Source organism: Equus caballus, chromosome 4, assembly GCF_041296265.1.
Source record: "Equus caballus isolate H_3958 breed thoroughbred chromosome 4, TB-T2T, whole genome shotgun sequence".
NCBI lineage: Eukaryota > Metazoa > Chordata > Mammalia > Perissodactyla > Equidae > Equus > Equus caballus.
In genome coordinates this window covers 83,839,142-83,864,096 of record NC_091687.1, presented here as the reverse complement: position 1 = coordinate 83,864,096, position 24,955 = coordinate 83,839,142, and the positions used below count along the sequence as shown (strand labels likewise).

At 38.5% G+C, this 24,955-nt stretch overlaps 1 protein-coding gene across 8 annotated transcripts; it reads right to left on the bottom strand.

Annotated features, from left to right (window-relative positions):
• Positions 1–73: 73 nt before the first annotated feature.
• Positions 74–24,020, bottom strand: HYAL4 (hyaluronidase 4). 8 transcript variants are annotated; one of them, XM_070265003.1, is made up of 6 exons: positions 22,177–22,219; positions 20,643–20,854; positions 11,704–12,703; positions 5,620–5,709; positions 3,934–4,059; positions 74–265 (listed from the first exon to the last, which is right to left on the bottom strand). In XM_070265003.1, the coding sequence occupies exons 3-6, from the start codon at positions 12,655–12,657 to the stop codon at positions 251–253; spliced, it is 1,185 nt and encodes a 394-aa protein (XP_070121104.1). In that variant the 5' UTR covers positions 12,658–12,703; positions 20,643–20,854; positions 22,177–22,219; the 3' UTR covers positions 74–250. The 8 variants fall into 8 exon arrangements, with proteins under 8 accessions (XP_070121104.1, XP_070121105.1, XP_023495358.1 ...); XM_070265004.1 differs by having other exon boundaries at positions 20,643–20,851; positions 22,177–22,215; XM_023639590.2 differs by lacking the exon at positions 20,643–20,854 and having other exon boundaries at positions 22,177–22,212.
• Between the last annotated feature and the right edge of the window lie 935 nt (positions 24,021–24,955).

Here is a 24,955-nt window from a genome sequence, read left to right as displayed (position 1 = left end):
TAGCTCGAATATCTGCAAGTTGACTGAACAGAACCAGGAGCAGTAGCCCAACTTCATAAAAAAACGCATCAAATTCGTGGTCAAAAGCTGAACGAATATATTTGGATCCTGTTACAATCAGAGTTACGGTGGAAAGAAAACGGCAACTGAGAGTCCAGACTGGGCTCTTTCACAAACTGGCTCTTTGACTTTGCCAAGTGATTTATTCTCTTCAGGCCTCAGCTCTTCAGACGAGTTAAACTATGTGATTTCAGAGGCTGGTGTGCTAGGATAAGAATAGAATAGCAATGCTTGAGAATGACTTTGCAATAACTCACTATTAGTGTGCAGAGTTAAAAAAAAATCTCTTATAAGAAATTTATAGCTTCTACCAATTCAGACTTTTGAATCATTCATTGATTTATTCATTCAGAATACTTATTGAGCACCTACTGTGTGCCAGGCACTGTAGCAAGGAGTGTTCTAGCAGTGAACAAAATGAAGTCTTTATTTTCCTAGTTTATATCCCGGTGAGGAAAGGCAGAAAATAAACAAATATGTAATATACGCTTTGTCAGATGGTGATAAATGCTCAGACTAAAGAATAAAGAAGGGAAGTCAATGGTGAAGGAAGGATCCAGCCCCAGTGCCTTCTTTGCTCTCCCTCGAACCCACCAGGCCCACTACTAAATGTGCACCAGCTAAGTCATTCGCCCAGAAGACCCTTTCCCCAAGTATCCTCATGGCGAACTCTCGCATTCAAACAGCATCTGCTCAATGAGGCCCAACACATGGAAAGCCCAACCTCCCCCACTCTGCTCTCTATTTTCTTTCCCATAGAGCTAACATATGACATAAATTGCTCATTTGTATGTTTAATGTCTGACTCCCTCAGCTGGAATGTAAGTTCCAAGAAGGCAAGGCTCTTTGTTTTGTTCAAGAACGCGTATCAGGGGCCAGCCTGGTGGCAAGTGATTAAGTTTACACATTCTGCTTCAGCGGCCTGGGGTTCGCCAGTTCAGATCCCAGATGTGGACCTACAGATGGCTTATCAAGCCATGCTGTGGCAGGTGTCCTACATATAAAGTAGAGGAAGATGGACACTGATGTTAGCTCAGGGCCAATCTTCCTCAGCAAAAAGAGGAGGATTAGCGGCAGATGTTAGCTCAGGGCTAATCTTCCTCAAAAAAAAGAAAAGAATGTATATCAAAGCCTAGAACAATGCCCGAGAAGAAACAATGCTTAATAAATTGATTAATCTACAAACTGATTAATAAGTGAATGACTGAATTAGGAGGGTGATCTGGAAAGCCTTCTCTGATGACGTGACTAAATAGTAAAAGCCTCACATTTAAAGATCAAAACTTAAGGAAAAGTGCTAATTAAATTGGCTTTATCTAGTTGATAGACTATTATGTGATCTTAAAATGATATTTAAATGATATTTATGAAGCTTATGAAATCGCATGAAAACTACTTACATGGTTAAGTGAAAAATGGAGGATACAAAAGTATGCCTATATTATTATTACAACCACTTAAAAAAAAGTCTTTAGAAGAAATGTGAGAAATAAATATACCAAAAGTTACCAGTACATGTTATAGTGATTATTGATGATCTCCCTTATTATTTTTCCGATTTTAGAAATTTTCTATAATGTGATTGTATCATCTTTCATGTGAAAATAAATTTAGTTCTTAAAAAGGTAATCTATGTAATGCTACCTCTCATTCAGGGTACCATAAAGACTTTCTGTTTTATTTGTATTTTACATTTAGAAATTACATCTTAACAATGTCAGTAACCTCTGACAAGCAGGGACCCAGAGTTGAAAAGAGCAAATGTTTCATAGAAAGACAAAAGAAGTGGAGGAGGTTGAATCAACTCTCATGCCTTCTATAATAGCATCGTCTATCTTGAGTTTACCTTCCAAGTAGACTGTCTCCAGGGGAAGGAAATCCTATCAACCGAACGTGCCTCTTTAGAGAACACAAGGCACAAGTGACTATCAATAGAACATAACATCAGAAAGAGAAAAGCGGGCGCTGGCCCAGTGGCACAGTGGTTAAGTGTGCACATTCTGCTTCGGCAGCCCAGGGTTTGCTGGTTCGGATCCCGGGTGTGGACATGGCACCAATTGGCACGCCATGCTGTGGTAGGTGTCACACATATAAAGTAGAGGAAGATGGGCACGGATGTTAGCTCAGGGCCAGTCTTCCTCAGCAAAAAGAAGAAGATTGGCAGCAGTTAGCTCAGGGCTAATCTTCCTCAAAAAAGAAAAAAAGAAAGAGGGAAGTTTTCTCTTAAGTGTTTCAATTAATTTGCTGATCAAGGGAAGATAGTTGAAGATTAGCAACATGTATTAAAAACCAAAGTATGCATGGGATGTGTTATTCCATTTACTTCTCAGAATAATTCACTGAGGAAGGAACTATATTACCAAGTTTCAGACGAAAAAATGGAGAATATAAATAACTTGCCAAGAGTCACACAACCAGATGGATAGCGAAACCATAATTCAAATTAGATTCAAACTGACTCTAAAACTGCTACTCAAAACTCCTATGTAAGGGTCAAAATATCGACTATTTCTTGACAGACCCCTTCCCAAAAGTAGTTCTGGGTCCTTAAATGTCATTTATTAAATTTTTTTTGAGGAAGATCAGCCCTGAGCTAACATCTGCTGCCAATCCTCCTCTTTTTGCTGAGGAAGACTGGCTCTGAGCTCACATCCATGCCCATCTTCCTCTACTTTATATGTGGGACGCCTGCCACAGCACGGCTTGATAAGCAGTGCCATGTCCACACCCAGGCTCGGAACTGGCAGACCCCAGGCTGCCAAAGCAGAACATGCGAACTTAACCACTATGCCACCTGGCTGGCCCCTATTAAATATTTTTTTAGTAATGATTTTTGCTTGCAGAACACATCAATCACATTTTTTATTAACATGGCTCCAGTTTCCAGATCTAGAGCAACGTGGGACTAGCGAGCATAAATACTATACGAAGCCCTTCACAGTGTTTAAATTGCCAGTCTGTAAGGGAAGAACTCATGGCGGGTGAAAGAGGCGCCATATTGGAACAGATGCTTTGGCAGTGGGTTGGCTACATCTCCCCTCGCGTCATCTCCTGCGCCCTCATGAGCAGTCGCCTCAGGAACTGGTTCTGCGCTCAGTGAGCCCAGGCAGGGAGCAGAAGCCTAACCTGGCCCTAAGGCTGGAACAGGAACTCTGCATTGGGCCCTCTTCAGGGAACTAGGTGATCGAGTCACACTCTGAGGTGACTCTGTCTGTTGAATCAGATAATTACTTAATAATCTGTCCTTAAGTAAATTGATAGCTAGAAAACCAGTCTTTGAAATCAATAATTTAATATTTACATGTATACTTTTACGGATATATGTTCATATAAAGATTAAAATATATTAGCTCTGGTTTAAATACCACTTATACATTCCAGTAAGAAAGGAGAGGGCATTGACTTTACTCCTGGATCTGGTTTCTTAGTTAAATTGGAGCCAAATAAAATAATATGTTCCTGTTTATGTTAAGTGACCTATATAGCGTCTACTTATAATACCTCTCAATGGATTTCGTAAGGGAAAAAAATTGTCATAAGTTTCATCTCTTCCCTAAGTGACTAGAGGCCACATACTTCCCTTTAAACCCAATTATCTCACAACTGAATGCTCTGATAACCTGCTAAAAACAGAGGACATAGTGTTATTAGTGAACCAGAAAAAGAGGGAAGCCCAGAGCAGCCATCAGCTGTCTTCATTTCTCTGCAATCGGCCCCTTCGTATCCCTGATAACACTGACAGGAAAATTTCTCTGCCATCAGGGCCAGGTCTGTATCAGATGCTTTTCCTTCCACAATAAATTCTCCATCCTCGGAGGCCTCTATGTAGTAACTTGCAGGGTTCAAATGAAGGTAATCGGGAGCTTTCCACACCTTCCTCAGGCATCTCCCGTTGTTCCTGCACAGGTGGAGGCTGCACGCCTCGGCGGCTCGGGTCACGTTGACTATGTAGCGCCCTAAAACAGAGCTCACAAACTGCTTCACCTTTGTACAGTTGCCCTAGAAATGTAGAAACAAATGGGTTTTAGTGTTTTTTCTGGTACTGATAGCGTTAGAGCATCTAGGCCCACAAGGCAGCTATTAGGACTTGATTGAAACCTAAGGGCTTGGTCCCAGTTGGTGAACTCAGGCTCAGGCACTACGACAAAGGGACCCTGATCAGGAAGAGTGAGCGGCTGAAGGGACAGTAGATGGAGAGCCTGTTACAGGAGGGCTAAGCAACTGAGCTTGCAAGTGGGTCCCAGAGTCAGCATATGTGACCTTGCCTTCTTCCAGTTTACATCCTCTTTTTTCTCCTTCTAGCTCCCAAGATAATGGGTGTGAAATAAAAGTGGAACAAATTAGTAATCATGCCAGAGCTGCTGTCCTCCAGCCACCTTTCAGATGTGTGGTACCTTTCATGGTTTTCTTAGAATCTGAATCGTCATATTCTACCGATTTATTGCTGACACAACATATAGCCTTCTGGATTTTCCTGGTACTTGTGCTCAATAGCGACTTCTCTGGGCTCTATCCTGTATATAATTCAAACATAGGAAAGCCAGGAAGGCTGACCAGGTCATTATTTTTGTGGTTCCTGTTATGTTCTAAACTGAGGCCACCTGGTTTGTACACTCGGCTTCCTGATGAAGCTCTTCTCATGTCACATGTGCTGGAAGGGAAATATCACACTGGAGAGTCAGGATTGATCCTCACAATTCCTACCTAAGTCTCACATGTGGACAGAGGAGACTTTTAACCTTATATTGTCACAAATAGTTTCATGAACGATATCTCAGTAGCGACAAATTGAGCCTGTGAAATTCTAAGAATAGTATCAGATCATCATGAACTTGCAAAAAGTTTGATTTAAATGAAGTGTTTAAGATACAAATATTATAATTCAAGGCAAACTGTATTACACTATAGAGATATAAACAAACAACATCTGGAAACACAGAAGAGATCGTGATTAATGCGGATTGGGGAAGACTTCTGAGTAAATAATATCTGAGCTGGGAGAAATTTCAGGAGACATATAAGTCTTATTTTAAATGCTATTAATTTTTGGCTAATTTCTCCACAGAAGAAAAATAAGTTCAATGTGGAGATTAAAAAGTCACCATCTGTTTCAACTTCTCAAAATAGGATATAACACATTTTATGCAGTGATTAATACAAGGGCTCCAGAGTCAAAGTGTCTGTAATGTCAACTCCATCACTAACTAGCCTAACTAGCTGTTACCCTGGATAGATTTCCTTATCTATAAATGAGGAAGCTAGTCTCTACTTCCTAAGGGTTATTATGACCACTAAGTGAGTAAATCCAAAACAAGAAAGCACTTAGCACAATCCTAGCATATAGTGAATATTCAACAAATGTCAATATTATAATTACTCTCTTAACAAAAGTTAATAATATTTATGAGCTCCATCTATGCATCAGGCACTGATTTGAGCTTTTATTCTAAAGCAAGTTTACTGTGCAAGCCACGAGAGCTCTTATTGCAGTGAGCTCTATAGGAAAACAGAGCAAATCCTTGGAATAATGTTAACTATACCTTCAAGGTACCAACTTACCTCAGATGAAGTTAAATTCATGTCTCCCCAAATAACAAAGCCTGCAGCTCCCAAGGCAGCGCTTTCTCCAATGGTACTGATTAGATCTTGCTAGATGAAGAGTAGAGTTTGTTACTCATTTGAATACAAAACAACCCACCAGAGACTAGGATTGGGGGCTGAGTTCAATATAATAGGATGAAACTACTCTCCACTTTCTTCGAGTAACGCAAATGTTCAATGAACTAAGGCTCAAAAATGACACTCTATAATCATATGGAAAAAGTATTAAATATTTTTAAAGGAAAAGTTACATTTTGCCAAACAGGATATTATTCTGAAGACAATTAGCCTGTGAATAGCCACCAAAAGTTGTTTAATCGAAGCTTACTAGGGGCATATACACAAAGCAGCTATATGTATATGACTCAGAAACAGAATCCAATAGTTTAGGAATGCCTGGAGTTCCTCTTAGCTAAGTTCCTTTTCCAGTTTGCAACACCCCCCTGAGAACTTCACCTCTGCAGTGACTCGTGTCATTTGGATCCAAGGCCAGGCAAAGGAACACAGTGTTAAGAACTTACAGGCTCTCATTTGGTCCAACCCTTATATTTGGTCCCTGAAACTATTTGTCTTTACTTTTCAAAATACTTGACTTAATGGGGTTTATTTATGACTCATCGAGTCATGCTAAGGTTGCCGGAATTTTCTCCATATGGTTAAGATAGATGAAAACAAAATTTCAGCATGGGGAATTTTGGTTTTGTAATCCTAAAGGATTATTGTTTTAGTGTTTAAAGATTAACACGGATCTAAGCCATTTCAGAGGGAAATTAAGAGTTGAATGTATGCAGTTGGTTTCCTAAATTAGGTTCCTACAGGAGGTTTCCTAAATAAGTTTGTTAAATTATAATTTGTTTCCCCACTGTTTAGGACACTAAGCATTTACCTCTTATGCCAATGGTGAATTTCCATCAGTTATGTGCTGGAAAATGTAAGTGGGTGATTTGGTGGAAAATAAAAGCAGAACTTCTAAACTATATTTTGCCTGGGGCATTATATACTCAAATCAATACTTGAGAGAGAAATGTCCTTATCTAACACTTTTATAGTCCATTGAAATTAACGGTTTTACAATTTCCGTTTTTAAAGTCTTTTTTTCTGGGAGATTTTCAAAAAAAAGAGGAGATTTTGGGTTAAACTAATTTCCCTTTCAGGCTCACATCCATTTCCATTTCCCATGACCGCAATGTCTGCTGAACAGGTCAAAGCTGAGATGACAGGAAGGGAGGAGTTTTTGTGAGGCTCAAATGAGCTAGTGTAAGTGAAATGGTTTTGAAAATTATCCATGATACGATGCATTTGGGGCAGAGGAAGAGGCAGCCACGCAGTGCCTGGAACGAGGACTCTGCTGGGTCCAGGTCCACTGCCTCTTTTGGCAAAGACCTAAGGGAGCAGAGCTCCTCCCTCCACTTACTTTGAAACTTCCCTGAATACAGTGATGCCATAGTCACATGATGTGATCAGAAGGGCTGTAATACCCCAACGGCCTTCTATGAATTCCTATTACGTGTGTGTTACAGTTTTTTCAGCTGTCTCACAGTTCTTGGATATTCTGTTCCTGTGTTTTTTTCAGTCTTTGTTCTTTGCTCTTTGGAGCTTTCTATTGAGATATCCTGAAGCTCAGGGATTTTTTCCTCAGCCATGCGCAATCTCCTAACAAGCCCATCAAAGACATTCTTCTTTTCTGTTACGGTGTTTTTGATCTCTAATATTTCTTTTGGTCCTTTCTTAGCATTTCCATCTCTCTGCTTACGTTGTCCCCCTGTTCTTGCATGCATCTACTTTATCCGTTAGAGCTCTTAGCATATTCATCATAATTGTTTTAAATTCCCAGTCTGATAATTCCAACATCCTTGTCATATCTGAGTCTGGTTCTGAGGCTTGCTCTGTCTCTTCAAATTGTCTTATTACCTTTTAGTATGTCTTGTCATTTTTTTCTTGATAGCTAGACATGATTTAGTTTTCTTTTGATAAGCAGATAGCTCATCCTGGGTACAACCAGCTGCTATAAATAGCCCTTCAGCAATGAGCTAGTAAGATGCGGGGGCAACGGAAGGCTTCTGTAGGCCTATGAGTAGGCCTCAATCTTTTAGTGGGCCTGTGCCTCTGTACTATGAACTTCACAAGTGGTTTTCAGCTGTTTTTTTACCCCCACTCTGAGGTGGGACAGGCTGGCTAGAGGAGGCTAGAGTTGAGTATTTCTCTTCTCCCACCTGGAAGGCTAGAGCCACCTAGAGCTGAGTATTTCCCTTCTCCAAGTCAGTTAGGCTCTGATAAGACCCTAGCACGCTTAGCTCTGGTTAAACAGTTTCTCCTGAGGACAGACCTTGTTAAGAAGAACAGAATGCTCCAGAATATTCAAAATGGTTTCTTTCCCCCTCCCTCTGCCAGATGTAGGATGGAATTTTTCTCCCATATTTACTGCACAAACCTGGTAGAGATCCAGGAGGTAAAACTCACAAAAGTGCCCCTCCGCGCCCATCACTGGGTCCCCTGGAGTTTTCGTCTCTCAGACTTGTCCACACTGAGCCACCAGTAATTCATCAATTACAGTTCAGGTTTTCCTACTCGGGCACTGGTTCCCGCAGAGGTTTCTGCTCATGGGTTTCTGATCTGGTAAGTGGTGATTCTCTGTATTCACCGTCTGTCTCTACAATTTTGAGGGCAGCAATTTGCCCTGTGTCCTCACTTCTCTTGTGAGTCTAAGAAGAATCGATGTTTTCAGTTTGTTAACTTTTTACTTGTTAGGAAGAAGTGGGAACTTCCTAGTTTCTTATATGCCAGACTGGAAACCGGAAATCTCCCATCAATTCCTTTGGGTTAAGGCATTGTCATCAGAGGAAGGAGGGAGACATAGCATTTACATTTTGTATTTATAGGTTATTGATTATTAATCAGTTTTGATCAACATTTATAGGTTATTGAGGTTATTGATCTCATATTCAGTAAGTAAGGAAGCTACAGATGTTTGTGGTGAAAGCTATACATTCTAAGGTTGATATCAGGAGAGAATGTTAGTTTCTTCCCAATGTGTCCTTTAGTGTCATTATCAGAGAGAGTTTATTGAGACTGATTCAAAATTGCAAGTCTTCATGCGCCTGTTGACTGGAAGTGAGCAGGCAGCAGAAGATATTAATGCAAATTTCTCTACCAAATTAGCTTACTGTCCCTTAGCTGAGAGAGGGGTCCTGAATGAATCACAGAGCAGCCGTGTTTGGGGGACCGAAAAAGCAAGAGCACTAGTCAGTGAGGGAAGTCACAGGTAGGATGCCTCTGAGAGTAGATTGGGACCACCTGAGAGCATGAGCCACATGAATGATGTCGCATGAAAGGGGAAATAAAGGAACAGCGCATGAAGTAATGGCAACAAATCTCCCAGGTCCTAACACAGTATAGGACTGCCTTGCCCTACTTGTGATTTTCGGCTTGAATCAAGGTTTTGGAAGTAGAGGGTGGGGGCACCCAGAGGACTCATTCTCCACACTTGGGTTTCAGTCCCTAACACTTTTATCATAGTGCATGTAAGTAAGGTACCCACTGTGGGGAGCTGGAGCACCACTAATGAGCTCCCTTTGTGTGTTACCAGAGGGAACATTAATTAGTTATAGAGATAAACATCTTTAAATCTACAGTCAAGAAAACTCCTTTCATTATTTTTTAAAGCATAGCATCAAGTTGTATCTCAGTTGTATTTATGTATAGGTGGTAGGAATCTTCTGCATGGACTGGGGTGTTAATGCCCCCATATCACCTCCCAGGCGGTGGCTGCTGACTGAGATTCCATTCTTAGATATTCCCCTTTCAAGTTGAAGACTTTGACACCTGTTAAAAAGCGATAGCTATACTACCTATATTTTTGTAGTGCTTCAAATTTTCATATGTTTCCTCATTTGATTTTCATAATACTTCTGCTAGGCAGTTAGGGCAGGTAATACTTTCCCATTGTGTAGATTAAGTCAATGAGGTACTGAGGTTAAAAGATTTGCCACTATTGGTAAATTATTTTTCTAATCCTATTCATAAGTGTGTGTATACACACACACACACACACACACACACACACACATTCTAAAATGCAGATATCTTTGGGAAAGTCAGAAATGGAAGCCATTACTAGTCATTTACAGTTTGGTATAAATGAATATCAGGTTTTTAAAATTTTGTGGGCAGATTTTTATGGAGGATAGGGTAAAGGGGTGGGTAAACTGATGGTTCAAAACACTTGGAAATACCTTTTAATTCAGAAAGTTTTGGGATTATCAAAGAAAACTGTTTAGAGATGAGAAACCTGACTGTTGTTGCTTGTTCCCTTAGAACAGAAGCATCTCTGAGGTAGCTATTCAAGAAGGAAGCTTACCCTGGATTTGCAGAATGTTCAGAATGTAGCAGTAGCGTAAACTAATCTTTTGAAATGAACACTTTGTCCCTTAAAGTTTATTGTTTCTTCCAAAAGTAACTTTATTACCACTAAAGAAAGGAACTTGTGTGAGCCAAATATAGAAAAGGAAAAGAAATTTCACAGAAGAAAGTGGTATTTAACTTTCAATTTCAGAGTCAAGACTATTTTGTAAAGATTTAGATAATCCTTTAAAACCTTCCAGATAACGTTAACTATGTGTCATTCTCAATCATTTGTTGCTGAGTTTTCTAGGTAGTATGAATATCAGTTCACAAAAGAGACTCTTTTCTCTTACTCATCTCATTAAAGGCGTCAGAGGCACAGTATTCACCAAATCCCGATACTGCGTGTGTCATTTCTCCTTGAGTAAGCTCTACGCTCTACATGCTCCACAGATGCCTCCTGCTCACGGGAGAGCCCTCCCCTGAGTGCTTCTGAGCCTCCCCCTTTGGATGCCCAACACTCAGAACGTCTTTGTATTTTAATACATGCTGGTGAATTAAATTTTGTGATGGTGGAGAAAGAAGAAATGCCTCTGTTAAAATTTGACAAACCCTTGGCATCCAGTTACATCATAGAATACTACTGCTTCACAAATGTGAAAGTCTGAACAAGTCCCAAGTCTTCTCATCATAGAAAGTATACACATAATTATCCAAGTCCAAAGATTACAGCAGCAACTACTTTCCCTAGAAGTTTCCATTCAAGTGACAAGAGTAGCAAAGGGAGAAGAAAGGAGAGAAAATTGGGCTGAAATTTCATCTATTTTAAAAGTCACCCTTGTGGTGAGGTTTTTGACTACATAAACGACTGAAGTAAAATAAACGGATAGAATAAAACTTCTATTTGTAAGTTTTAACCTAGAGTTACAAAAACATCTACTAGTGATGAATTTCTTATTGAATTTAGAAACTCACACCACTCTTACCTACTTTCCATTTGTTGTGGTCATAGAGTCAAGAATAAACCAGATGGCTATATCTATAGATTTGCCAACTTTGAGCAGATTTGCAACTCACTTATACCTTTTTAAAAAACATCTAAAAATTTTTGAATTGTAGTATAAAACACATAACATAAAATTTACTCTTAACCATTTCTAAGCGTACAGCTCGGTAGTGTTAAGTATATTCACATGTTGTGCCTCCCTTACATCTTTTGTTAAGGCTGGCATCATGCATTAAAAGGAAAACAGTCTTTTTTCTCTTGACATTTTAGATGGTGGGGCCAGACAGAAACAGGGATGCCTTCAATTCCACGTCTACATGAGTAAGCCAACTATTCCATTTTAAAACATCCTCTCTGATTTTCCAACCTGTCTACCACCAACCATTCTAATAACCCTCCAAAGGCAGATTGTAAGGCAGTGGAATCCACGCTAGGAGGAGGAAGGAACAATTGCCGATTTGCACTTTAATCCCTTCCCCCTTATTGTGGTCCTTAAAAGAATAATAATGAAGAAGATAATCAAAATTCAGTTTCCATAGATGAAGAGTCTAAACGGATGACTAGTCAAAGGAAGAATTATGCTCCTATCTAACACCATTAAGATTGGGAAGTCTTCAAAGAATATAATTAACAAAGAAATGTCTCTTTCAGAGATAGGGAGGAAATCCCCCTATCTTTGGCAAGAGTTGTCTTACCTTAGAAAGAAAAAATAAAGGTTCGTCTCTGTAGCCTAGTCTTGTGTAGACAAATACAGGCAGAGCATAATCGTGGGATGTCATGGTGGAGATCCTCATGGATTCATGCACCCGAAATTGCGAGAAGCGCAAAATGTTTTCGCTGTCTCCAAGAGATTTCCTGACACCAATAGAAGGATATAAAGCAGCACTGCTGTTCCAGAGCCAAGAGAGCTCATTATTTCTCAAAACTTCCTCTTCTGGGCATGACCCAGTATAGTTTGGGTCATAAACATTATAATTGTGGCAATCAGGATATAAATAATAACCCCAAAGGCCCTTGGGTCGGCTCTTAATTCCCAATTCGATGGTTTCCTTCATAAAAGCTTTTGCACTTTCTTCAAAGGTTGCTTTAGCTAAATATTCAATATCAGTAGCTGATACATTCTCTTGCATATCAGAAATAAGCTTTCTTGACTTCTGTCTGTAGACATCTTTTGTGTTCCAGTTCCGGGCCCACTGGGGTCTCCAGTATTCCCAGTCTATGACAGCAAGTCCACTGAAATCTTCAGCAGGGATGTAGTAATTAATATCTTCGTCAGCTTTTTCTAGGTGTACTTGCAAACTTATGTTCTGGGGGAGACCCCCGTTAACAGGAACCCCCTGTGATGTATACCATGGATAGTAGCCCAATCTGTTGACATAAAATATAGTGACATTTTGCCCTCTAGCCTTGGCCAGTGGGCTTCCAATCACCTGAAACATTTTCAGATTTAGTCTTATATTATATTTTATCAAACACTGATCTGTTGGAGCATTCCATGCAGCTATAAAAGGTTTCCTTTGATAAATTGGAAGTCGGGCAGGTTTTAGAGAAGAGATAGACTTCAGAATGAAAAATATAAGCAGCCATGATGTGAGATGTATTGGTTGAACAACACAAAACCTGAATTGTCCTTCAGATAACAGTTTCATGATAAGAAAAAAGTCTTATCTTCTGTTTTAACACACTCTGGAAGACCTGTGAAGAGATTTAATTTTCTGTTAGTGATAATTTTGAAGAAAAAGACTCAAATATTGGATGGATATTACTATTGGTGTTATATAGCTATATTTTTAAAGTGCGTTTTATTTAAAGATCTTAAAGAGGCCTATAAATAAACAGAGATATAGATGCAGGTGTAGAGACCTAGCTTCTATTCAGGGGCAAGCAACGCAATTCAACACATATTTACTGAGCATCAGACCCTGTGTTCAGGATACAAGATGAGTAAGATGTGGTCCTTGCCCTCAAAAAGGCTCATGAGCAAATAAAGATGTAAAATAATATTCACTATCATTTTGGAGCACTCATCAAATCCCAGGCACTGTGCTTAAGTACTTTATAAATATTTATCTCATTTAATCTTGTAATAACTTTTTATTATTTCATTAAACAAGCCAAAAGGTCCAGATGCTTTCCCAGCCTTCCTTGTAGCTCGGGTGCTGCTATGTCGCCGTGGCCAGACAGTTAGGTGCATCCTATTCTACACTTTGAATCGAGATCTTGGGAATCAAAACGACTGAAAGGGGGTGGTGCCAGTGGTGACAAAAATTCCAGTGTCCAGGATAGGCAGTGCATGTGGGGGCATCCAGAACCTGACATCCATAGTGTTAATGTCAAGTGGCAGAATTGTCCTCATAGGACAGCACTTTTCTGCTCAAGTCAGTGAGGTTTTCTTTTGGTTGCTTACAACCAGGAACTCTGATTGACAGAGGTTCTTTCCACGGAACCTGCAGCTTGTGTTATTTCCTCCAGTGAAGCCAATCACTGTCAACTGTATGTTGCATGTAATTATCATTTTTAACCACCAGGTGTTACCAGCCAAACTTTATAGCGTTTCCCAGGCCTAAGACACTGAGGTAAGCAAAAATTTTAAATAATTTATAAAACATCATTCAAAGACATTTAAATCCTAAGTAAATGGATATACACAAAATGTCGATTTTTAAGAGCTATGAAGGTAGATATTTTCTTCCTCTGTTCATTGAATAAATATCTGTACTCTTTCACAACACAAAGATGAATAAGATCACTCCACTTAGTAACATGAAATATAATAAACTGAAGGTATAAATTATGGTTTGAAGAGAACAGTATTTTCAAAAGAATTTAATTTTATAAGTACAAAAAGAGTTGTGGTCCTCAATATGGCCCCATATCTTTGATCATTTTATTATATTCTGCCTCAGGGTAAGAAAAATAGATTTGGATATGTGATCATTAATAGGAAAAAGAAAAGCTCTTCTTTTCATATTAGAGAAGGCTGTATATATGTACAAAAAAAAATCTATTCTACCAGAACACTTCCTGCTTTCAGTTTTATTCAAAACATAGCTTTCCACTGATTATTGTTTCTTCTTTGGTCAGCCCCCTCATCATTGCCACAGAATAGCTTCATTCATTTATTACAAAGTTACCAAGTGATTCTTTTCTCCTATCCCAGAACATTATTATTTTCCTGATTCCAGTTAATGGAAGGTACACATTGCACGGCGGGTGGCAGGCAGAGCTCCTGATAAAACGTATGGATACACAACAAATGCAGGCAAAATAAATAAATAAAATTTGGTGCCTATGTCTTCTGTTTGCTGTGCGTCTCAGGTTTCTGCTTCCCACACAGGCAGCACCCTCTGTCATGCTGCTAATTAAACATGGCTTGCTAGGAGGAGATCCCTTCACTGGGCACCTCCCAGACACTTTTCAGTCCCCTGCCCCCATCAGGCAATCATTAGCTGTCTGCTTCTCCCACCCTCCTTCCTTTGCCAGGGAGCCTCCCAGGCCTGCCCTTTCCAAAAGTGCCCTTTGCTTCTGAATTCCTCTAGACTCCTTTCCCTCACCCCACCCACGCCACCAAAATCCCCATTCCTGGGCTCTACTTGTATCTCAACTAGCTGTTAGAGCCTCGCAACCTGTGCAGTTATCCACACTCAACCATGAGTCACCAACAGCAAACTTCCTTATCTTTCTCCCTTGCCCCTCTCATAATCTTCCTGGGAAGGTTTGCTCCTTTAAACAAATCTCTACTTGATGGAACTTTGGGAAGAATTCTCACGCTACTGAGGGTAGAGATGAGTGGGGAGTTTAACTTGGACTTCTCCGCTAAATTTTATCAGCCAATTTTCTCTTCTTAGGAGTAAGGTTTGTTCCGGGGACACATATGAAACACTAGTTCTCTTCCTTCAACAGGGAAACTTCTGGGATGACATTTTGAAGGCTCCTGGACGAATGATTTCCAGCAAAGTGAAACATCTGTGAAAGGCAGAGGGTAAATGGAAGGAGCTTTCTCCTCAGATGCCTCCCCTGGTGGAAGGAAGAGCCACAGTGAGGAAGGTGTGGCTGCTACTGCTTTGACCTTGGCTTCACAGTTCTGACCTTCTTAACCCACTGAGAGGGGAAGGTGACAAAAACAATAGAGAGGGCGGACTGCCTTTTATCAAGCAGGCCTCGTACCTCACCTTGTTCCAGTTCCCTGGTTCTGACAGTGAAGGACCATGAAGGAATGGGGTCCTCTTTGAGGAGAGAGGCCTGCCCTGTACAGATACGAGAGTCTGCAGAGAAGGCTCTGCCCCCTGCTTATTCCTCTTTCCTCTCTCCCTCCTTCCCCACAAAAGCTTACCTGCTCATGATAAATTTTTAAAAAAGCAACCCCCACATTTCAGAAGCTGGCCATACTCACAGCTGGGCCAAAGTATTCTCCTCTTAGAATAAACAATCTCACAAAATACCAACCTCAAACAAATTTACTCTCAGACCGCAATAGGATGAAACAGAGCATGACTACATTCTCATCTTGTCTAAGTACAGATAAGAACAAGGTCATTGTGCAACCCACAAAATACCGAACATCCCTCTCTCTTGCTGTATGAATGACTGTCATTCTTTACCCAATCAAAGGAATGCCCCTGCTTTCTGACAACATCCAATCTAGAGAAAATTCCCATTTTCTTAGACCTCTGCCAAATCACCCAACTAATACCTAAATTTTATAACAGGTTCTTTCTGATCCCTTCGTGCTGAGACATCCCACAGTTCCCCAGGGAGTACATTTTCCCTGGCTACAACAAGTAATCAACCCAATTCATTTAACTGCAGGTGTGTTGCTCGTGGTCTTTGGGGCACTGATGACTGTGTGAAGGCAGAGGTACTTAGTGTGCAGGAAATTTTTATTGAGCACCTTCTATGTACTAGGCTCCTGTTCCAAGTACTAGGAATACAATAAACAGAACAGACAAAAACGCTGCCTTCACAGAGCTTAAATTCTTGCAGAGGGAGACAGACAATAAACAAGATGAGTAAATAAAACATATAGTACATTGGAAGGTGGTAATAGCAAAGAAAACAAATAAAGCAAGGATTCATTTGAAAGAGGAAGTCCTCAGTGAACCGAAGGAGGAGTGGAGAGAGCCTGGAGGATGTCTGGGGAAGCATGGGGGAAAAGCAGGAGCAAAGGGCCTGAGGCAGGAGCGTGCCTGCCAGGTTTGAGGAGCTTCAAAGGGTCCAGTGACTAAGTAAAAGGGACAGAGAGGTAAGAGAGGGTCTTGTAGGGCCTTGTTGGGACTCTGGCTTTCACTCTAAGTGAGATGGGAAAGAATTAGAGAGTTTTGAGAGAAGAATGATATGGTCTGACTTGGGCTTAACTGGATTCCTCCGGCTGCTGTGTGGAGGCAAACCTGGAAAGGAAAGGGCACAAGAGAGAAGCAGCCGGAAGCCTGGAGGGAGGCTCTTCCAATAATCCAGGTTCAGAGACAAGAGCAGTGCAATCCAGTTATTTAGAGGAACTGCACAGTATTTTTAACAATCGCTGCACAGAAAAATAATAACACTATAAATGAGTAAGTTAATCCTGCTAGTTTTGCTTTAATTTTTTTTTTTTTTTTGAGGAAGATTGTCCCTGAGCTAACCACTGTGGCACTCTTCCTCTATTTTGTATGTGGGACACCACCACAGCATGGCTCAACGAGCTGTGTGTAGGTCTGTGCCGGGTATCTGAACCTGCGAACCCCGGCTGCCAAAGCACAGCGTGTGAACGTAACCACTATGCCATCGGGCCTGCCCCAGATTTGCTTTGACTTTGATTGTCACTCTAACTTTCTGTTCTCATACACTGAACATCGTTTTTCTTTCACATGGCATGATGATCCACATTGGTCTTTAACATTAGAGGGAATGCTCTGGGAAGGCTTTTAAAAATATACACACACACAGCCCTCTTCATATTAACGTATTTGTGGAAGGAATTAATTTTCCTAAAGTACAATTCTTCTGGGGTTTTCTTTTATGATCTTAGGATTTTGTTTTCAAAACTTTTAAGATGGCAAGTGTCTACCCCTAAATCCATAAGGGTTTAAAAAGTTATCCTGAAGGTCATGATCTCCGTTTTTACTGAAATTAAAAATGCGATGTTTTATTTCCAACCCTTAAGGAAAATACTGACAGGAGTGATATTTTGTTGCCAGTAAAAAAAATACGTAAATATTTATCAGAATGGAAGACAGAGCGGAGCCACTGAGTTCAGAGCTGCGTCCTCCGCTCTGCAGAGCTGATTGCTAGCCTGCTTTCTAACAATAGCTTAGGAGAGCAAAAGCAGATAATAGGCTTCCTTTTTTTTCTCTGAAGGACATTACTGCCTTAGTCTGATTGTAATCAATGTCCTATCCTGATGGTTCTTACATTCTTCTCTCTTGGAATATCAATACCGTAAAAGCTAGCTCTAAGCGTTCCAGCAGAAGAAAAAATGTATTTTAATGGATAGAGTTTTCTCAATTAAGTTTTTCCCATACATTTTTCTTAAAAACTCGGTGCCTATTGGTTTACAATATAATCTACTATGTGATAATTTCTTTAAGCCCCACAATGCATCATTAGGTACTGAATTTTATTATAACTCTATTTCATGTCATTATCAGAGAACACTGGTGTCCCTCCGTCTGAACAGCTTTTAGAACTACTGTGTTATCTTCAGTGTGCAAAACTGCTTCCCTTCCAGTCTTCTTAAAAATAAGCATAAGTTTTGTAAATACATAAAAATGACTATTTCAGTGTCTCTTGGGCTAATGGAAAATTCACTCTTCAGTGTGGAAGGCCACATTTTTTATGAAGTGAAAACATTTTGCATTTTAAGAAATGGAATCTGAAAGAGAATATAATTATCTTTATATAAGAGTATATACTTAGTCTTTGTCAAAAAGTATTACTTCTCCTTTAGGACTTGAAATTTCTTGCAGCCAAGATCAACAGCTTTCTTGGGAAAGCACACAAAGTCTTGGGACCACATTTTGAATAAAATGTTCTCTCTGTCAACCTGTTTTTAACTAAGCTCCTTAAAATAACATTGTTGATTTAAATCCTCAGTTTTCTAATTAAAGTTTTTAAACTGTAAACCAATCTAGTGATCTGAGAATATTTTTAACTCCTTTCAATGTCCATAGTCAAGATTATAATTTAAAATACCCCATCCTCCCCAAATATGGCCCAAGCCATTGACCAGAAGAGCTGGGATACCGGGCAGGGTAAACAGACAAACTAGGAATCGGGAGCTGAGGCTGAACCTTAGGCCTGAGGACTGGAATGATATTCAAAAGTCAGGAGATTTTTGAAAACAGGAGAGTTTGATCCAGATTCTCCAGATCCTAGATCTCAACATCAGGGTGCAAGATTGAGTGGAGGGTCAGGCACTGGAGAGGCCAAAGGTCATGGCCAGATGACATTGTTTTGTTTCAGGTTAATGTCTTAATCTCAAATTCTGCCTCAGTCCTGACAGGAATGGCTTGGAAACTAGAGTTGACCTGACTTTGCAAATGTCACCCATCTCATTGTACAAGCAGACATGTCTTAGCAAGGTACAAAAGTTGAGCAAAGTGAAAAGCCAGGCATGGACTCCAAAGTGTGCAATGAAGAAAGAGTAAAGGACTATGGTACATTCCTGATGAAACAGAAGATTAGAAATTTCTATCTGAATTACAAAACCTTTCACCTAGAAATTCTTCTTCTGTGTTTCTCATTGCTGCATTGTCTGTAATGACCAAGGTGGGAAACAAATGTCCCTCATTAAAGGAGTGGTTAAGTAAATAATGGCTTTCCAGACAATGGAATACTGTGCAGCTGTAACAGAATGAGACTGCCTATGTATTGATATGAATATTCACCAGATTTTATAATTATTCTTTAAAGTTTATATTTGTTTTATACGTGTGTCTGTATATGTACTTAAAATTTTTAAAAAGCAAAATATATATAGAATGCTGCCATTATTTTTCTGAGAAAGGGAAGTATGTATATACTACATGCATATGTAGCAATTTGTGTACTGAGGAATTTCTCTGGAGGGGAACTCAAGAATTGATTACATTGCTTAGCTCCAGGAAGAACTGGATGACTGAGAGAGAGAAGTGGCTAGAGTTGGGTAAGATGCTTTGGGAGGCAAGTTCTTTTGGGGTACTGTACCATGTTGATGTAGCAGTTACTCAAAACCATTACTTTATTTCAAAAACTAATAAAACACAAAAGAAGATGCAAACTGATTTGACTACGAGGAATCAGTCATGGCTTCCTAAACAAGGTAACATCTGAGTTGGATTTTATTACAAGGATCATTTTTTATAATGTTATTTGAGAAAATGATACGCTTTTCTGCAATCTGGCAAGAAAATCTTTTTTCAGGAAATGAGAAGCGTTTTTTGTTTTTTTGTAGTTGAAGTAAACACCATCAGCCAGAGCTTTAAGTTACCACTCTATTCTGACATGTGGCTATTAAGAGCTGATTATGGGTTGGTTAATTACCTATGGTAAAGGAAAACTAATAGTGATTAATGGTTTAGTAGATATTCAGTAGGAACACAGAAGATAGGATTCAAGAATTGATCAGTATTATTAGGCAGCACAAAAGGCAGGGCACAATACCGGTGCGTTATTTATTACAAGTGGAAAAATATGCTGTAGAGTAATAGGCCTTCTCCAATTGTAAACAATGCAAAACTCTAGTTACAACAATACAAGTATTTGGAGGAACTGGATATGCAAAAGATGCTTTGGTTGTTCTTTCTTGTTTTCTTGACTATGTATTAGTTTTGGTGACTCATCCAACCTAATTTTAAATATCTCAGAAAACTGGATTTCACCTATTCAACTCCAGATCATTTTTCTTGGATTGTCTTAAGCACTTCAATTATCCAATTATATGAAGATTAAATTCTGACCTTTTTTTTTAATTCTTCAATGTTTATGGCATTATTTTTGTTTCTTTATTCTTCCTCACACTTTCCTCTTATAAATCCTTTCTCAAATCTTATTGCCTTCCTTGAATTCTGTCCAACTACCTTGGTGTGTTTACAGCACAAAAAAGAAATCTCAGTGTAGTATAACAGAAGTCAGTAGGAAGCAGAGGTTAAAATTTTAGACTCCAAGGCTAGTTACTATTATCAGCACACTAGAAAATGTTTCATTGTCTCACTCATTCCAGCAATAGTCATTTTTTTAATCTTTGTTGTTTTAATTTTTATTGTTTTAAATTTCCTTTCCAGCAATATTGTCTTTTTTGGGCGTGACATGGGTATGATGATAAATACTCATAGTATTTTATATATCCAAACATACTACTGATGTCTATTCTTTGCCTACGAGCTGAAGTCTCAGCTTTTGAAAATTATGCTTATGAACTACAACTTAAATTCAGATTTTTAAATTTATGAGTATGGGATGGAATCTTGCCCACCCACCCCCATTTTTCTATGCTTCTCTGCTACTCTGTAGCCCTCTGGCTGACATTTTCACACAAGACAACTTTTCTAATCAAGATGGCAAGTCCTCTGAATCGAACTGCTCTCTGGACATCTCACCACGATGGTCTGACCTCCTAGTACTCAGTAGATTTATGCTTGAGTTTACAATGCCCTTTGACCTTGAAACTAATATTTCTTACCTGAAGTATCCCTGTCAACCTTCAGTAAACTTGACTATAAGCTTCAAACCCATGAAAATTAAGCAATCTGAAAAGGCTGTGGCACATGAAGAAAGTCAGAGTTTGTTAAATTATGTTTCCATGTGTTTTTCTTCACTTTTTATGTTCAGATCTTGTATGAGGATATCTCACATCTCCTTCTAAGGCAGTGGCTTCCACTTCAGGTACACCTGCTGGATGAATGATGAAGCTCTTGATGTTGCAAATGACTGTGCCAGTTAGACTAATCTCCACCAGGTCTTAATAATAGATAGTATGTATCGTGCAACCAAGTGGATTATGCTTTGTTTCTTAAAAAAAATAAACTATTGAGATACCAAATATACTAGCTAACTAATCAATGCTTTGCACGCATTTTAAAGAGATCATTAGAGAACTTGTTCTCTGCTTTGGTTGCCCATTCACACTATATGAGAACTGTGTCGCACTTTGTAAAGAAAGTTGTTTCTGTATTAATTATAGTTCCATATGCTAACCATAAATGTGGCTTACCTTTTCATACAAAGACTTTTTAATTCCTTAAAAATAAAGTTTATTTATTCAAGAACATTAATTGCATGCAGTCTAATTATACAAACCATATAACTTGAAAATATTTTGAAATGAATTTTTATTTCCAAATGTAACCTTGAGATGGTCTCCTAATACAATCGGAAAATTCAGAAATGTTCCAATCACAGGTTGAGGGTGGACTAAGGATGCAATAAGGTTGTTCTGGAATGCCTACAACAAAGGCAGAGTAATTATAGCCTAGGATAATAGCCAATTCTTGAACCACCCAATATAATTTGTCTAAGAAATAGTGCTCCTTAAGGAGTGGGATTTATTTTTTTCAAATATACTCGATAAGAGGGAACATGGGATTCATTCATTTGGAGTTATTATGAACATTGGACCTATGCTTAAGTGAAAGGCATTATTCTGTGAAAAAGACAACTGGAGATTGTTCCTGTTAGAAATTCACAGCACCTACTATTCTATTATACGTAGACAAGTTCAAGGAGTGTGCTAAACTTAGGAGACTAAGGTTTCAATAAACAATTAATTACAGATAATGAGGTAAGTTTAAATATAACTTTAATTACTGAATTTTCTAAAGCTTTTCCCAAGAAAAAATAAGGTTCACATAAAAGTTTGTTGCTATGAAAATATGGTATATAGTATGATTCTCAAAAAAAAATCATGAAGAATACGAGTCCTGAATCTCTGCACATGAATTTTTTATAACCTGTTATTTTTTAGAATTTTCTTAACTTTCTCCATTTAACAGCTATCCAACTCTTTGCTTGTAATTTACTTAAATGTTAAGAAACTGTGAGTGCTTCAACAAGAGGTCTTCCTTCCATCATCAAACTGAATTCTAATTTATAAACAAGGCTGAAATAGATCATGTGACAAAACTTTCTTAGATAGTACTACAATATCAGTATATATCATAAGATAAGTACAGTATTCCCTCCTTATCTACAGTTTTGCTTTCTGTGGTTTCAGTTACCCATGGTCACCAAGATGGGGGAGCAGATGATCTTCCTTCTGACATGTAGTCAGAAGGTCAATGGTAGCCTGATGCTATGTCACAATGCCCATGCCATTCACGCCACTTCATCTCATTGCATAGGCATTTTATCATCTCACATCATCACAAGAAGAAGGGTGAGCATAGTACAATAAGGTATTTTGAGAGAGAGATCACATTCACATAGCTTTTATTACAGTATATTGTTATAATTGTTCTATTTTATTATTACTTGTTGATCTCTTACTGTACTTAATTTATAAATTAAACTTTATCATAGGTATGTATGTATAGGAAAAAACATAGCATATATAGGGCTCAATACTATTGTGATTTCAGGCATCCACTGGAGGTGTTGGAACATATCATCTGAGAATAAGGAGGGACTACTGTATCTTGATTAACAACAATTCTACGTTAAAGTTAGTTACACAGGAGCTGCCAGTGAAGGAGTTAAAAAAATCAAGTTTTATGGCCTAAACTATCTTATTCAACTCATGATTTTTCAGATCTTTCTCTTTACCTTTGCTATACGTAGCCACAGAAGTACACAGCTTTTTTTCTCCATCAATAGGAAACTTTTTCCTTCTTATTAAGGTACCATTGGTTTATAAAATTACATAAATTTCAGGTTTACATCATTATATGTCAATTTCTGTGTAGACTACATCATGTTTACCACCCAAAGTCTAATTACTATCCATCACTGTACACATGTGCCCCCTTTTACCCCTTTCGGAAATATCTTGACTTTAAGATTTTCGCTCTCCAATGGATTAAATTATTTAAGATTTATCTTTCTCCTATTGTTTTGCTACTTGTTATTTCTTTTCTGGAAAATCTAAGTCTATCTGTATGTATTTGTATGTATATATCCTCTTCCCAATTACTAAGAGATTTTCTTATTTGAACTGCCTATTGGTTATCATCTCTAAATATTCAGTGCCTGTATTAGTATTTGGGGAAAAAATTTTAAACCTATATTTATGACAAAAAATACCCATTTTCTGAGAGGATACGTATTTCCTAAAAAATGCAATATTTGTTCCGAATAACAGTCTTCTAATACTGCCCGTCATGGTAGGTATGATAACTATGGAACACGTCTTTGAAAACTTCATTAAAGATCATGCAAAAAGAAAATCTGTATCACGTAAGGAAATGCACTTATACTCTAAAGAAAACCATTTATGTCTATAAGATTAGCATGAGGAATTCTTCACAGCTATCAATTATAAAAAATATTAAACTTGTCGCTCTGTCATAAAGCCACATGTTCCTAATGCTTATCAACAGTTAGTTTACTAACCCGCTTTGGGGAACACATTTGATGCTATTGTAAGTTAAGTATTAGGTGATGATAACAAACTGCAACATACTCCAGAAAGCTGCTTTTCGGAGAAATTGTACATGTAGAGGAGAAATAAAACCAGGCTTGAATAGTTATTAAAGTGAGAATCATTTTTAAATATAAACTTATAATAAATAACTGAAATTTAACACAACTATCCATGACAAATGTATTTTTTAGGGTGCTAGGTTCATAAAAGCAAGCTCACATTTTGAGAGGTACCATATTTGAAAAGTAAATAAAGTAAGTTAGGCCAGAAAAGAAATTGCGGTCTTCCAAAAAATGAAACAAAATTAGTTTTTTTTCTAGCTCCTCTAAGAAAGCGTATTTCTAAAAACAGTCCTTAAATTTTTTCAAACAAAATAAAAAGTATATTTTACCTTTGCTTTTGTTTGCTGCTGGTCCTTTAGTCACCTGATGCAAAGCAGAGGGTGAGTGGCGAAGTATGCCTTGTGGCGGTTCAGAGAAACATGTTATTACAGGGGTGACTCAGTGCTCCAAGTTACACTGGAGGCCGGCATTAAATCTCTTTATAACTAAAGTCAGACTCTCTTAAAAGCATATTGGTATAAGTGGCCGTTGCTTTCTGAAAACACCCCAATTTAAATTCACTTTAAATGTAAGAAGAAAGAAAGAAAACTTTGATTGAGACTTTAGTTGGGAAATAGAATGGTAGAGAAAACTTTGTATTTAAAAAATTTCCAGATTAAAGAAAAACAACGGGTCAAGTGCTTTGCGTACTATGATATATATTATTTTAAGAATAGGTCCTAATGTGCTATCCTTGATGATAATGGAATAATTAACTGTTAGTGGGGCATTAGCTATCATCCTGAGTAATACAAGATTAATTTACCCGAACTAATGGGTCAAGGTGATGTACTGAGCACAGGTATGTACTGCTTCATCTTCAGTACACTATGAAGCTGAAAACAAGAAGCAATGACTTGACTCAAAGACTGAAAATCGATGAAATTGAATCAGAAATTTAAATTAAAGAACAAATCAAAACAGCAGAAAGTTATTCCAGAGGTATGAGCTGTCCCTTCCATTGGAGGGAAAAACCCTCAGCACAGAGAGAACAGATTCAAAAAACCAAAGTGCATGGAGGACTAATTATCAGAGCAATCAATTAAATATTGCTTCCAGTATAGCAGAACCAGTGAGACCATTCAACTTCCCAGAGGATGTAGAATGACAAGTAGCAGAGTCATTAGACCCCAGGACATTTAAATATAAGAAAGATCTTCTTAGGCAGGGCTCAGAGTTTGACAGTTGGACCGCATACAAACACGGAGCTGAACTAGATAGAACAGGGGGTCTCCCCAGCAGACATGGAGGGGACAAAAAAGGAAAGGCTGCTCAACCCACAAGGGAATTACACTCCTCTTCCATGATAATTTTCTC

Bases quoted from the DNA above. Each gene is read 5' to 3' on its own strand.
- HYAL4 (XM_070265002.1), bottom strand. From the start codon at position 12,657: ATGAAACTGTTATCTGAAGGACAATTCAGGTTTTGTGTTGTTCAACCA. The intron at 5,710-11,703 runs GTAAGACAACTC...CTCTTCATCTAG, and splicing joins CTTTATTTTTTCTTTCTAAG to CAAGATCTAATCAGTACCAT. The intron at 4,060-5,619 runs GTAAGTTGGTAC...CTACATTTCTAG, and splicing joins TGAATTTAACTTCATCTGAG to GGCAACTGTACAAAGGTGAA.